This window comes from Athene cunicularia (assembly GCF_003259725.1).
Source record: "Athene cunicularia isolate RWA chromosome 3 unlocalized genomic scaffold, athCun1 chr3_part1, whole genome shotgun sequence".
Taxonomy (NCBI): domain Eukaryota; kingdom Metazoa; phylum Chordata; class Aves; order Strigiformes; family Strigidae; genus Athene; species Athene cunicularia.
The window spans coordinates 77,708,176-77,722,898 of record NW_020799097.1 but is presented as its reverse complement, the minus strand read 5'-3'; the positions used below and the strand labels follow the sequence as shown (position 1 = coordinate 77,722,898).

Below are 14,723 nucleotides of genomic sequence, written 5' to 3'. Positions count from 1 at the left end.
ATTTACCTTACCTGTCATCTATTTATCATAGTAGTCATTCTAAATTTAAAAGCTGATTTATGTAGACAGGAATACAATCCTGTCCTTTTCTAAAGATGTGAAAAAAATTCTTTTCACAGAATCAGAGAATTGGTGAGGTATGAAGAGAGCTCTGGAAATCATCTGATCCAACTTCCCTGCTCAAAACAGGGTCAACCTAGAGCAAGTTGCTTATGAGCTTGTCTAGTCAGGTTTTGAGTATCTTCAAGGATGGGGACTCAACACCCTCTCTGGGCAGTCTGTTTCAGTGTTCAATCACTCTCACAGTAAAGAAGTTCTGACCATCAGGTATTTACAAACATTGATAAGATCCACCCTGGGCCTTCTCTTATCAAGGCTATGTAATTCCAATTCTAGGTACCCAATCATTCTTTCCATAAATATGTTCTTTTTATCAGAACTGACCAAGACACTGTACTTCATTGAAAAAAAACAAGACGAGCAATTCAGAGGCAGCTAAAATTCTTGCTCACAAGACTTGCCCACAACACTACTGTAGAAATAGGAATGACCTGGTTATTTCCCTCTCTAGAGTAAGTCACATCATCTTGCCACTGACAAATGAAAATTTCAAATACTTGTACTTTTGTTATTGAAGAATTTCATACAACATGCCTAACCACAAATCATCAATGGTGTGACATGACTACCAGCTTGGCTTTGCAAAAAAGAGAACTACAAATAACAGAATATTGAAGCAAATGAATTTTTTTTTAATATTCTTAAGTTTTTACTTTGGTTATTAATCCTGGGTTTTTCTGGAGTGAAATCTCAACGTAAGTCTCAATTTCCATAGGGAAAATCAGGTAGTTTAAAACATTTTAACACACTGCTTGTTATATCAGAAAGACATATCCAGGTTTTTCCATTATGAGGTGTAATGGATTACACATTTCCTACCTGCTTTCCTGTCTGCGGTAATCTTGCTGCTGTTCTATCCTTATCATCGGCTTCACCATTCCTCGTTCAGCTGTGCTGGATGCTGATGATGTCCTGTCACCATCAAGCCTGCTGGTGCTCTAATTCAAAACAGTGGGACAGCTGATTAGCATGCAACATTGGATTAGACACTTGTGCTTGGCACTATTAAAATGAAACGTCAGTCTGAAGCTTGAGAAGAGATGGGAAAACAGAAGAAAAACGTACAGCACAGAATCCAGCAGCTCAGCAGGTGTTTTCACCACCACAAGCATTGAAGAGCACACTTGCAATTCAAAAGAAGACAACGGCCAGCTAGGAGCAGCTATTTGTTAATGCATTGTAAGAACATATAATGAAAATTTCAAATGTCTTTATTTTAATGCTGCATAGTTATCAACACAAAGTAAGAACGAATTGCCAATGAAAACTTCAGCTAAGAGACAAAGTTAAGCATATTAACAGATTTAAAACTGGCTATGCTCCCCTACTCCGCTTCTGCCATACAAGTGCTTACATTATTGATCCATGTCATAATTTATCCTGGTCTTAAGGAAAATCTGATCTGCTAGACAGTACATAATTTTCAGAGAAAAGAGGTAGCAATCCAAACTACGCTATTTTTTATGTACAAATTGCTGGTCTTGTTTCAGTGTCACAAGCTCCTTAATAGGAAGCCTTTAGTTTATGATTTTCAATTACATCAAACCCTACCAGGAAGGGGAAAAACATGCTGCTTTAGACAGCAAAATATGTAGAAATTTTTTTGTGGTACAAACAGTTGAAATCAAAAGATCAATAACATGAAGTGTTTCTTCATTCCTAGGAAATTTCTACAACTAAATAATTTGTTTGACACAAGAAAACCTGCTAAAAACTGCATCTCAAAACAAGAGTTTGAGCAAAATAGTTTTTTAAGTACTGACATACTAATCCATAAATCACTTTTCATCACCAAATCTCAGAGAACTTTCAATTAAAAGTTATAATTATCCCATTTTCAAGTCCAAAAGCAAACTCCTAAGTGCAACTGTTCAAAAACAATTGATTCATCAGTGATTTAACAAGATACCACAAACAGTCTCAAACGGTACAACTCAAAAAAAAAAATTAAATTTTTCCAAGCTTCCCTAAGGCCCACTAGAAGTATTTTTCTAATGAGTCTGAAAAGAATATGAGATATGCTATATAGTAATGTCAGAAACTCAAATTCTGAGTGGTTGGGAGGCATTTTAATAGTTAATAAAGTTTTCTTCTTGTTTCCCCCTCCCAAAATATCACTAAGTAAATTCTTATCACAGGTAAAGAATGCGTCCAAGATAAAACAAAGCATTGTCACAAATGAAGCTATAAAGAAAGGAGAGAAACTGAATCAGAAGTCTGTAACAAGAAAAAATACTAACGTATTCAAAAGCTATCAGTGTTATTAATACCTACACTGCCACACCAATATCATGACATTTCTTTATAAGTATTTCAATTTGATAATAGTAGTAATAAAACATAAAAGGAAATGCATTTCTAGGAGGACTACTACATTTAATCCTGCTGAAATAATTCATTCTCCCATTTCATATGAGGCATATGATCATAGCACCAAGAACAGCATTAACCATTGTGTCATTTTATTCTGTTTGTTCTTGGAAAATGCAACTCTAGCGCAGAATTTATTAACAGAAAGACAGTGCAGAAAGAAAGCAAGAAAAGATTATTACCTCATAAAATGTTTATAACTATGACTGCAGAGGCAGTTTGTTTAGTCAATGTGTGTACAGAAGCTCTATTGAAGCCAAAATCACATCCATTAAATTTTAAAAGCCTAGTTAAATTAGAAGTGAACACCCTTGCACATTTTATAGAAAACATTTATTTACCCTATCACAGATGACAAGTCATATGCTATATACATGACACAATGATTTATCGTTTCCAATATGACTCTCTACCTGCATGTAATCTGCCTTCAATAGCTCAGTTTGGGGAGAAAATTATTCCAGGCTTGAGGAATTTCCCTTTCTACAAAAGGTTACTATTCTTGGCACGAAATGCATGCCAAATACTGCTAGAAGCTTAAACAGAACAGTTCTGTGGAGAGAAGAAGAAAAAAAAAAAAAAAAAAAAAGGTACATGATACCCAAGCCCACCCACAACAGGAAATGGCAGGGGAGAATGAGGAACTGGTGGCACTTTACAAAACACTGCTGCTGTTATTATTTTGACCTAACTTACACATCATCTTTTATTATTCGTTGCTAATTTAGTCATAATAGAATACCTTGCTTGCTGGTAATGCTGTTCCACTGTGAACATCTCCTTCCAGATCAAATGTAGTTTCCTGAACAGCTCTAAAAGCAAGGTAACATTTCAAGTACTTTTTAGAAATTATATTGTTAAACGTTTAACAAGCAAAGAACAGAATAGCTAAAATTAGTAAACTAAAATTCAAGAGGTACACCATGAGTACAGTTAATACTAACTTTTTAAAACATTTTATCAATTCTATATATAAAACCACTACAAATACTTATACAGATAAATTCCTTTGAAAGAACAGATTCTTAGTTACATTTTTTCCCCAGACATGTAAGAAAATATAAATACACATAAACATAATATAAAAACATATAAAAATACATTCAAGGTATTTTATTCACTGTAGTAGACTTGCTACAACTTTTTGCTCAGCTCTTCAGTACTAAATGTATAACAATCTTGATAATGTAAATAATAAATCACAGTAATACATTATCTGCTTATTCTAAAGATTTAAAAAAAAAAATCTTTGACTGTTCAAGCTGCAATAGCCCTTTGCCAGAGATTATGCTGTCCAGGCAAAGCTCTGCAGTAGTACAGTGCTTTGCAGTTGACTATGTAAACCTGCAAGAGCATTTGTTTATTGACCTGCAGGCTAGATGTAGCATGAACTCAAGGTTTAAGAAGAAATATTACATGACAGCTAAATGGCTGGAGGCTTTCCTGCAGACAGGTCCTAGAACAAGCACATAGTGTACGTCTATATTAAAGTAGAGAAAAAATAATAATTCGTAAAGCATACATCTATTAAATCAGATAGTCAGAAGAGCCTCTTTTCCTAGGTATCCTTCCCTCATTCATCTTCAAGACAATCTCCTTCTCTTCTAAACCACAGTACACTACAATACACTAAATCTATAATCAGTATTTTTATTATGCACCTTTCAAAAATATAAATATGCAGAGAAACAACACAATGGACTTCTGGGCTATTAGTCCTTGCAACACAGAAACTAGAAGATAAGCAATCACACTGTAAAAAGTGGTTGTTATAAGAAGACATTTAGTTCCCTATCTTGATAGTCTCATTTTGTGACTACCCTACTTGTTTTCCAAATCCTTCCATTTTTTTAAATTTTGAAAGTTGTTATCTGAGAAAAAAACAAAACCCATGATCTCTGAAAACATTCAGCAAATGCTTTTCCTGGAGGTTGGAATAACTTTGACATATATTAAAATAAGGGGTGCACTGTTTTTAACGCAAGAAGCGACAATCAGGAAAACGTGTCTGAATACTTCATAATGAAAAAGACAATTGCTAATCCTAAAAAAAATCACAAGGTGGAGCTCAAGTATTAAAATAGTTATACATTTAACACCTAAAGGCAGCTACTCAGAACTCATTTAAAGCCATACTCTAGTCACAGGCAATTTATAATGCTCTCATTCTATTTCCTAAAGCTTCCCCCTTCACTTCAGTGGGAATAAAAACAAATTTTACTCACCCAGTTTTGTGTCTTGGACCTTTAACCATAAGACTTGCATCAACAGGTCTTTTAGGCATAATATGGTCCTGAGTGGGATCCACGAATTTAAATACATGTGATGACCCAAACTGAACCTTCATTCCACTTTGCAGCATAGTGGTTTCTGAAATACGCTGACCTTCCACATAGGTTTCAGCATCAATGCTTCTTGGGGTTACAGTAACAACTCCATCCATATTAGTGAGGTCACAATGATGAGGTTGAATTCCTGGACCAAATAACTGGAAATAAATTTAAATAACATGGAATAAACTAAATTATACAGCAGCAGAAATTAAAATAAAAAGACTGAGCTGCAGTTTACCCTATTTACAGACTACTAACTTAACTGTGCTTGCTTACGAATTTAACACAGATGAGTGGTACTAAAATCAGTTGTTTCACTTCAATTTTCCTTGCAACAGAGATAACAAAACACACATTTAACTAACATGTGCAGAAATCCCTTAATGAAAAGTTTTTCACTTTTTTGATCACATGCTGTTTCCTTCCACTTGCTCTTCTGATGTGAAGTCTCACAATTCAAGTATTTACAAGTCAACTGCCTGCACTCATGTGGACTCCGGGTGCTGTAAGAGACTCCCTGGCATGAACTTCATACAACTATGCTTGTTTTATACATCTAAGAAATCCTACCTCACTCCGAGAGGTTGAGACTAGGACTTGAAAGCCATTAAGCAGTTACGATAACACTGATACGTACCATTTGATCCAGTGATGAAAAAGAATACCCCTTTTTAAATAATGAAACCTTTACTTTCCTCTTAAAGCAAGAGAGAGGAAATAAAATAAATCAGTTATGACCATTAACATGAAATTGCAGCAATATTTTACCTTTCTAGCTTTGAAGGGTATTCACAGAGTATTTTACTAGTTTTCACAATTACACATAACTGACCAGAGACAGGATTAGTTCTGTCATCTAAGCGTGCTTTTTTTCCATACCTGAATAGAATTGTCATCAAATTTTTCAGTTCCAACTTCAGTGACACTTAATTGTAGACGATAGAGCTTTGGCTTATCTCTGGAGTCAGAGCCATCTGTGCAGCAAGTGACAAATATTAATTTGCAAGTTATTAAAGTGCAAATATTCACATAGTATTTCTACATTATTGCAATATAGTTCAGACTAGCAGTATCCACCAAAAAATAACTGAGACACATTCTTTCAACATTTTTTGGCAACTTAGTTGTTCATTGATACTGTAATAACACTGAAAGTAGACAGAGCCCACTCAGGGTGACTGTTTTCTACAAGTGCAAAGAACAAAGTAATCAAGAACTACTATTCTGAACATACTTTGAAAATTTTTCTCTATTTCCTTAGTAGTTTAAGCAACACAATTTTTGATAATCTCTAAGATTTTATATGGGTATGCCAATATTGGTTTAAAAGATTTATAAAGCAAGATATCTGCAGATCTCTACAATAATAGTATATATTGATCTTACTAAAAGTAGATTATCGGCAGTATCTACTGTCAGGTGGTCAACATATCAAACTATTTCCTATTCATCAGATACTGAAACAAGTGATATTAAAAGAGAAACTTACAAAATGTTTACGTATGACAGCTTTAGTCTTGAAATACAAGACTGCAGAACTTCTAGCCTTATCTTTACAGTCCCATTGACCTACATTTTCATCTTGCAGAAAATGATATCAAAGATATCAAAGTTCGTCTTCCTCCTCCCCTCAAAAGAGCATATTATCCAAATAGAATAACATTTTGCAAGATACAGTGGATGCTGCACAGAATTTAGCTGCTGCCTTCACAGGCTAACACAGATGGGTTTTGGCATACATATAAATCCTCCCCACTTCCTAGAAAATGCTACTTTAACTACTATCAGATACTAAGGTAATACTGTCACTTCTGGCTTCTTTCCAATTTCTCCTCCAGAAGGAAGATGAAAAAAAAAAAAAAAAAAAAAAACATCTTACCTGGGGACAAGAACAATTATTTCAAGTCATCCCCAAAAAGCACCAGAGAACATTACTAAAGCCATGGCACATACAGTGATACTGTCTTACTGTCTTCAGTAGGATATTAGTCATCTTCAAAATTTAAATGAAAGCCAACATAAACTGAACCACCATAAATCTAATTGTAAACTCCCGGCATTAGATGAATCTGTTTATTAAAATCATAATTTTAATTTAGCCATTTAACCATAAAATTTCACTTAGTCTATGAAGTCCTCTATCAGTCCTTCAATTACCAGTATTTAAAGGAACTAAAAGTCAATAGCACAGAGAAAACTTAACTGTTAAGAACTACATACTGACTAAAAGCAGAAGATTCAAAGAAAACAAGGCAACAGTACAAAAAAACCCAGAAAACACAAAGTGAATGGAGGTATGGAGAAGCTGGGTATCAATGAAGAATGATACCAAAAGAGTTGTCGATGATTTTGACATGGGGAAACGTATAATGGGTATTATAGTAGTAAGCTTCTGCCGGTGGTACTGTGATGTTATTAGGACATAAAGACATCAGTCAGAGACAGTCCACAGAGTAGTACTATAGATAAAGTTAAGTGCTGCTACTATAGTAATATCCAGTTACCGAAAGTATTTAGAATCACTGTCATAATAGTACTATGCCATCCATCACAAATGTAGTATTAAACATAAGAACACTCAGTCCTCTAAACATTTTCCAGGTACAGGGATAAGCCTTTTATTAAATCTCAGTATTTGAGTCTATAGAGACATACATCTAATACCACTGTACACTAAAAAGGCTAATGTTAACACAGTATCTTCAACAGTGTAAATTGTGTGCAGCTAATCAGAAATGATATGGCTTCATCTTCCATGTCACCAGAAGCAGACATTTAATACACTGCTGAATACATTTGGCTGCTTACCCTCAATTCTCTGAACTGTTATTATGTCTCCCCACAACTTCCACATAAAAACCTAGAGTAGCTCCTTCATTTACTTATTTATGAATCCAAAAGTCAAACATTTCCTCCTCCTACCCACATCCCAGTTTGGTAAAACTGGCACCCAAAAGATACAAGACTCAATTTGGAAGCAAGGACCTTTATTCAACATGCAAAAATACTTGAATTTCAGAAGTCAATGGCATAACAGTAAGGGCTAGTTTTCTAGGGCTTTTGTACTTAATTTGCTATGGCACTTTCTCCTACACTCATTATATACAGATTAGAGAATATTCTAGTGATTTTACCCCTATACTCAATATATTTCCCGCTGGACTTTTTCATTTTTTGAAACCTTAAAAAGAAAAAAAAAAAAACACCACCAAAAATCAACACCGAAAAACCAATTCAAAATATTTCTACACATTTCTGAAATATTCTGTAAAATACATGATAAAATATTATGGTTTTCAAGTGTTTATCTGAAACAACTTCTGTATCTCATTCCTGAGTTCAGTACTTGTGAATAATCAATCAATTCCTGCAAAAGAATGTTTACCTCACACCACCGTATATACTAAATATATATGCATGTCACATAAAATGTGCTTTCACATAACAAATATGTTTTAAGTATCACAATGTTTCTGCTGAGCCAAATTACACCCGTTTTGTTTCTCTGAAGTGCCTAATTTAAAGTAAGTTTTTTCTTGTTACAACCACAGCACTAGATACCAACACTTTTTTTCTTCCCAGGTAAATAAGAAAAAAATCAAGGAGTTACTGAAAGTTACTTAGAGCACACATGTAATCATCAGTCAGTAAAAGCCAATTTCCACAGTAAAAAGTATCTTGATCTTGAAGAGAGTTACTACAAATTGTGAAAAGGATGAAAGGCTTTTTTGTTCTAGGGGAGGGGTGCAAGAGGGAAGGAAGGTTACATTATACTACAGTGTAAAGTCTTGTATTTCCTGTTTTTCAACAGCTACATGTTGTTTGGAATGCATTCCTCAACTCACTGCATCAGGATACAGCTTCTGCCATACCTATGGCAAGTCCCTGCTCCCCAAACTGTGACAGTCCAAGGAGGCTGTGCTTAGCCTCCAAGGACCAAACCTTACAGACCTGTGGTGGTTCAGAAAGGCAATACATAGAATTTAAGTCACGGGGTGGGGGCAGGGAATAACGTATCTGGGGCTTTTATCTGACAATAATAATATTCTTTTAATTCAAAAATTTGGAAGGTCAAAGTTCTCAGAAAGGTGGGCATTAATAGACATAATAGAACGTGCCTCCAAGACAGAAGCAGAAGCAAGCAGAAGCAGCAAGAACTATGATTCAAAACACCGAGTTAGCCACTATTGCATACATTAAATTTAATTATCTACCTGACAGAGCTTTTCCAGTGACATCATGTAAGGGTTCAAATACACTTGGTACAGTTTGCATCTGAAGTCAGTTTCACAATTTATTTTCCCCCATGACAGAAGTACACATACAAAGATACATCTCTGTATACTGGGTTTTGCAGATTGAAAAATTGTATTTCAAGAGGTAACCCTGAATCAGAAAACAGACCCTATCACCAAAGACCTCTAGACAGGAAATGGTGATTTTGAAAAAAAGGGTTTTTCAAACACACTAAAGCACGTAAATGTACAGTAAAAACTGCCATAAGACACACAGTGTAGAGTAAAAAGATGCACAGTGTATTACTGTTCACCTATACTCACTAGTGAAATTGTTTCTGCAAAACCTGTGAAAACTGTGGCTTTTATCACTTTCCATGCTAAGGATGCAATACAAATAGATTCCATGACCGGGTTTATGAAGTTACGAGTTAACATTCACACTTTAAATAAAAGTGTTATAAAAAAAAAAAATCCCGTGTAATGAACAGAAGTGAACAGTCACTTAAGTACACCAAGTCAGTGATTCATAATACAAATGTACATTTTTGAAAAACAGAAAGACAAGACAAGCCTCCCTTTATGGATATATATTTAAAACACATTACTTCAGCACTAAAAGGTGACCTTTATACAATTTTGGAGAAGATAATTTCACTTGATTTTGCTAATCCAGTGCTTGAAACAATGTTGGGAAATAGTATTGACTTAAAACCAGACTAAACTAAATTATGAAGATCAGATCATAGAAAACAAGTAAGCTCGAAGTTCAACAAAAATGTCCACACAAGGGACTGCACCTATTGACTTAGAAGTTAGATAAATCCACATTTGAAAAGCAGCAGGTTTCCTCCACAAGTTCCTGAGTGCTAAGAGTTTAGATAGACAGTAAAAAGTTTAAAGACATTAGTTGGGCTGATTTGAAGTATCATGTCAAATTCAGGAGACAATTCTGCTATTAAACTTCAGAGATTATGGGCACTTCCAGCAGAAAGAGCCAATAGCAAACTTTTTTGGGGAAAGGAAGATTCAGTGAGGAATGTGACAGACAGCAAAGCTCCTTCAAACTAACAGGTAAAGGTGTTTACCACATACCACACTGGAGTTCCATTCTCAGAAGGAAGGTTGGCCAGGGAAACTGCCATGGCCAAAGCTTTCAGGCTTGTCCAACCTCCTGTAATTCTTCTTTCCAGTTGTTATACCTTTACGTTCTCAGCATCTCCCATTGCTGCCAGTTCTAGAGATTAGGGTTGCTTTTATGTGATGAAGCAGGGGCAAAACCCTTAAAGTTTCACCTTTTTTTCTTTTTAAATGCTTTGTCATTTTCATTTCAGGCTTGCAGGATAAATCTCAGAGGTTCACATCCTAAAACTCGGCACTTTGTCATTTGTCTCAGCCTTTAAATATTATTATTAACTTCAGTTGTTCAATAACATCCCTGAAGTCAGCAGCAGCCGTATTCACAGATAACACTGACAGTATCATTTATTCAAAGTGCTGCCATAACTCACTTCACTCTATCCACTCTACTCCTATCAGATTCATCTTACTTTACTGGTTCATTTACATGACTTGGAAGACAGAGACAATTGCTGACTGCCACATTTACAACCACAAGCTACTGAAGTGCATCCTCTACTGTACTGTGAAGAATCTGATCTTCAGTCTATGAAACAGTCATACAACCAGCAACATCAGCAGTTGTAGAGAAGCGGAAAAATGGGACACGCTTCTAGTAGACAACTCATTGAATTTGTGCAATTACATAGGGTATGAAACTGAAGTCTGCCAGGTTCTTCGGCAAGAATATAAACAGCCAATATTTTGACAAAAGGACACTTCTACAGGAGTTATTTCTATAATAAATACTAGTATCCTGAAATGCATGGTTCCAAAGAGACCAACTGGACTCCAGAGTACTAAGAGATAAAGACTGAAGAAATCATTTTCTTTCTGGTGAGATGCAACAAAATTTCAAGCTTTCTACTCAGTGGTCAGGTATTGCTGCAAAGCTCATATGTGCTTATTACTTCAGCACACTCTACAGAACTTTTCTGTTCTGTGGAGTAATGAAGTTAATGAAATGGAAGTCTGAATTCAAAGGGTTGAGACTGAAGGCATTAAGTTTGAACAAAGTTCTTTAAATTACAATATTGTACTCCACACCCATGAAAGACTGAGCAACACGAACAGACATATAGTACTTTTATAGCAATCTAGAAAATAAAATGAGGAAACAGATGCTAAAAAACAAAAAAAAAAAAGGAAAAGGTATTTTGGTAGACATTTCGTGAAGAAGAAAGTGGCTTTGTCTTCTTGTCTATTTGGCCAAACCAGGAGATATTTGCACATTACTCTAGACTCTAAGGAGAATCAAAGATCCATAATGACTTGTAAGTTAGGTTATCAATTTCGAGTGCTACAGGTAAAACTGAACATGGCTCTACTGTCTCATGTGGCTAAATCTCTTCGATGTACACTGTTAATATTAAACAATACCATAAGCCAGGCAGCAGCAATACCAAAGGATGCTATGGAACACCACACATAGAAAGGGAGGTCACTTTACCAGTGGTCCAAACACAATTTCACATAAAAATTATCACAGATTTGATTCACTGCATCAACGTGGTCAAACATTGAAACACACAATGCCATTTACCCAATTCACTTTCTAATTATTAATTCTGCAATCAAATGGATCAAAGAATGGTTGTTTTTTTTTCTACCACAACATTGCCTGTAAACCACCCTATGAAATTTACCTATTAACCTTAGCTGGAAGGTTGAACTCTTCTACCACATTCATGATCTATTTGACATTTGTTTACAGATAGAGTAATTAAATGGCAGCTGACAAGACACAGAACTACTTCAAAAAAGCAGTCCCTTGGAGAAAAGTAAGATAAGCAAGATAGCCTTTCATTTGTCAAAAAGAAACGAAAGATTTACAGTCAGTGATGCTTTTAGTGACTAATGAGAGAACAGTATTAAATGTAGCGTTACCTTCATAAGCGTGATAGTTGTAGTAGGCAAAGTGATTCCTTCTCCCTGGGGTTAGAAACACATGCAGAGGACCCAGGTGAAGGCAGCACCAGCAGGACAGATACCATGCAGAACATGCGGAAGAGGGCAGGAAAAGAAAAGACAGGAAAGGGTGAAACTGTAGCCAGACAACTCTTAGTCAATTCATAAGGATGAAGTGCATTAAACTCTTTCAACTTTAGAAACTGAGTAGAATATAAAGACATCAGTACTACAAAGCTACTGAATGAAACAATCCTTATTGTTTAGAAAAGTGACAACAAGCTGTTAGAAGAAAAACATGAACAATGAATGGATCAGTCCCATAGGCAATTTCCAAAGGCTTAGTACACAGCACTGCCACCTGTGGCATTTCAGATTGTTTATCCTCTCCGAATTATAGGATATCTTGCTCCACTGCCCAAGCACAATGTTTTAATATTAAAGCAACTAGGATCCACAAAGAATAAGAGTTTAGAGCACAAGAAGAAATTGAAAGTACTATTAAAAGAACACAAAATATTAATATGCAAACCTAACCTCAGCATATAGAACACAATATAAAATACATTTAATACATTCTGTGCACTCCTAATTTTATCTGGTCCATTTAAAAACAAAACAAAACCAAAACCCAACCAAAAAAACAACAACCCAAACCAACCAGCCCACACTATTTGACTATGAATTTAACCTTTTGTTTGCATTTCTGGTCAAAGTTTTCAGCATTAACTTCCAACCTTGCTTCCCGAATGGTAAAAAACCAGACTTCAAACTGTAAATCACCTGGTTGAATACCTGAGTGTACCCAAGTTACACTTACTAGGAAAAAGAGCTGCAAATAACTAAATCACAAAAAATGGAAGTCCATATCCAAATCTTTAAACATGAAGACAATAGAAATTAAAATTAGAAGTTGTATGTGTTTTATCAGTAGTTGTGCTATGAACAATCAAGCTCCCCTGGCTGTTGCTAGATCATAAAATTAATCGTAAATTACAATGCAGCTTAGAGAGTTGTGATAAAACCAAAATAAAACCCAGCCTTGCTAGTGATCTGAAGGTTCCATATAGACTGAAAAATGTTTAGCAAATAAGTCTGATTTTAAAAGTCATGGTCTTGTCCTTCTAAAAAAAAAATTAAAAAAAAAAAAAAGTATTTTTCACATATGGCACTGTTAAATATACCTTACAAGGTATGCTACAGTATGCTTCTGAATGTAAAAAAAACCAGATTTAAACAGTGCTTTTCTAGTTGTGTGTCCCCCCCCCAAATCACATGACAACATGTCTAACTTTTTACTTATTATCAAGTTTAAAACCCCAAAATGCATATCAAGTTGAAGATTAAATTTTGTTTCGTTTTGAAACATTTAAAACTTCATACTTGAAACCATGCTAATAGAGACAAACTCTTAGTCAGGCATTTCTCCCCTTTTTTTACTCCAGACATTTGCTATTAAAATTTCAATATTATAGCAACATGCAGCTTTACCTCTAGATAGCTCCAATTGAGAACCTAACATGAGAAGAACTGATGTGGCATTCACTTACACTGCTAACAGACTTTCTTGTACTTCCAATTAAGGTATTATTTTTGGAAAACCTAAATGATTATGTATTAATGTAATTTTCTTACCTGGGCTTAATTCTACCAGGTATGGTAGTTTCTCAGGAGGAAGGCAAGAGCCATAGCCAGACCCGTCAACTCTTTCCTTCCCCTTTAATGACTTTCCATCGGTTATTTTCTTAGATTTCTTTGGGACATAATCAGGAGGCCGTCTTTTCAACTGAAAGACTAGTATTCCTAAAACACAGTATTATACATCCTGTGAGTCTCACTATCAGTAAACAAATGCACATGCAACATCTATTAATTTGCAAGTGTTCTGTAGGATTACTTTCAGTTTACTAAGTTCCTGATGATTCTTTACATAGTTATTTTTAAGTTAAAACTATTTAAAAGATTAACAGCATACTTCTCCACAGTAGGTAATTTAGAAATTTTAGGTTAAAATGTAAAAAACCCTTCTACTGTCTAAAGATGTATTACTATAAACAGTGTTGAATTAATAGTAACTCTAAAACCACCTAGTATTAAAAGTGCCTGAAGAGAAAACACTTTAAAATATATGTTCCAATTTCTTACTTTACAGAGGGTCCACACCATGGCTTACAACACTCAAGGTACAAAAATATCTTAAAGTTTCACAGACTTACCTTTATCACTAGGCCACTCCCTGAATATCTGCAGTGGACACTCATCATCATCAAGTATAGTTTCTTTAGCACATTTATCATCAGAGTGCTGAGCACCAGGAGGCAGCATGACCTAGAAAAAGAACCATTATCAGTTTTCAGAGCTGTTAGGAGACAATTAGAACAGAGGATTAAGGCGTATATTTTCTGATTACTTTGTTTGTTTATTAGGAGATATAAAACAGAAGAATTCAGTAACGAAAAATGCATTTTGCTTCCCGAGACTTTAAACTCTCACCTCTTGTTAAATCACACTTCCCAGAATACCAAATATATTTAAAAAGAAAGGAAAGGAAGTTACACATAAGGTACCATAAGGTACACAAGACCATCTTCCAGTAAACAAAATTATTCCAATTTCTCAAAAGCCAAGGCGGGGGGGG

General features: G+C 35.1%; 1 protein-coding gene across 28 annotated transcripts in view; it reads right to left on the bottom strand.

Moving 5' to 3' along the window:
- The window catches only part of AFDN (afadin, adherens junction formation factor), a 93,155-nt gene that overhangs the window by 65,245 nt on the left and 13,187 nt on the right, over window positions 1-14,723 (bottom strand). For 24 of the 28 annotated variants that reach the window (XR_003398130.1, XM_026846179.1, XM_026846169.1 and 21 more), the window contains exons 6-12: window positions 14,302-14,413; window positions 13,721-13,888; window positions 12,065-12,109; window positions 5,703-5,797; window positions 4,716-4,978; window positions 3,233-3,302; window positions 940-1,058 (exon numbers count right to left, since the gene is read on the bottom strand). Coding sequence is in view for 27 of the 28 variants with exons in the window: in XM_026846179.1 (XP_026701980.1) it covers window positions 940-1,058; window positions 3,233-3,302; window positions 4,716-4,978; window positions 5,703-5,797; window positions 12,065-12,109; window positions 13,721-13,888; window positions 14,302-14,413 (872 nt within the window). In the remaining variant the exon portion in view is untranslated. The remainder of the gene's footprint in view (window positions 1-939; window positions 1,059-3,232; window positions 3,303-4,715; window positions 4,979-5,702; window positions 5,798-12,064; window positions 12,110-13,720; window positions 13,889-14,301; window positions 14,414-14,723) is intronic. The other 4 variants (XM_026846187.1, XM_026846172.1, XM_026846173.1 and 1 more) reach the window with 1 other exon arrangement.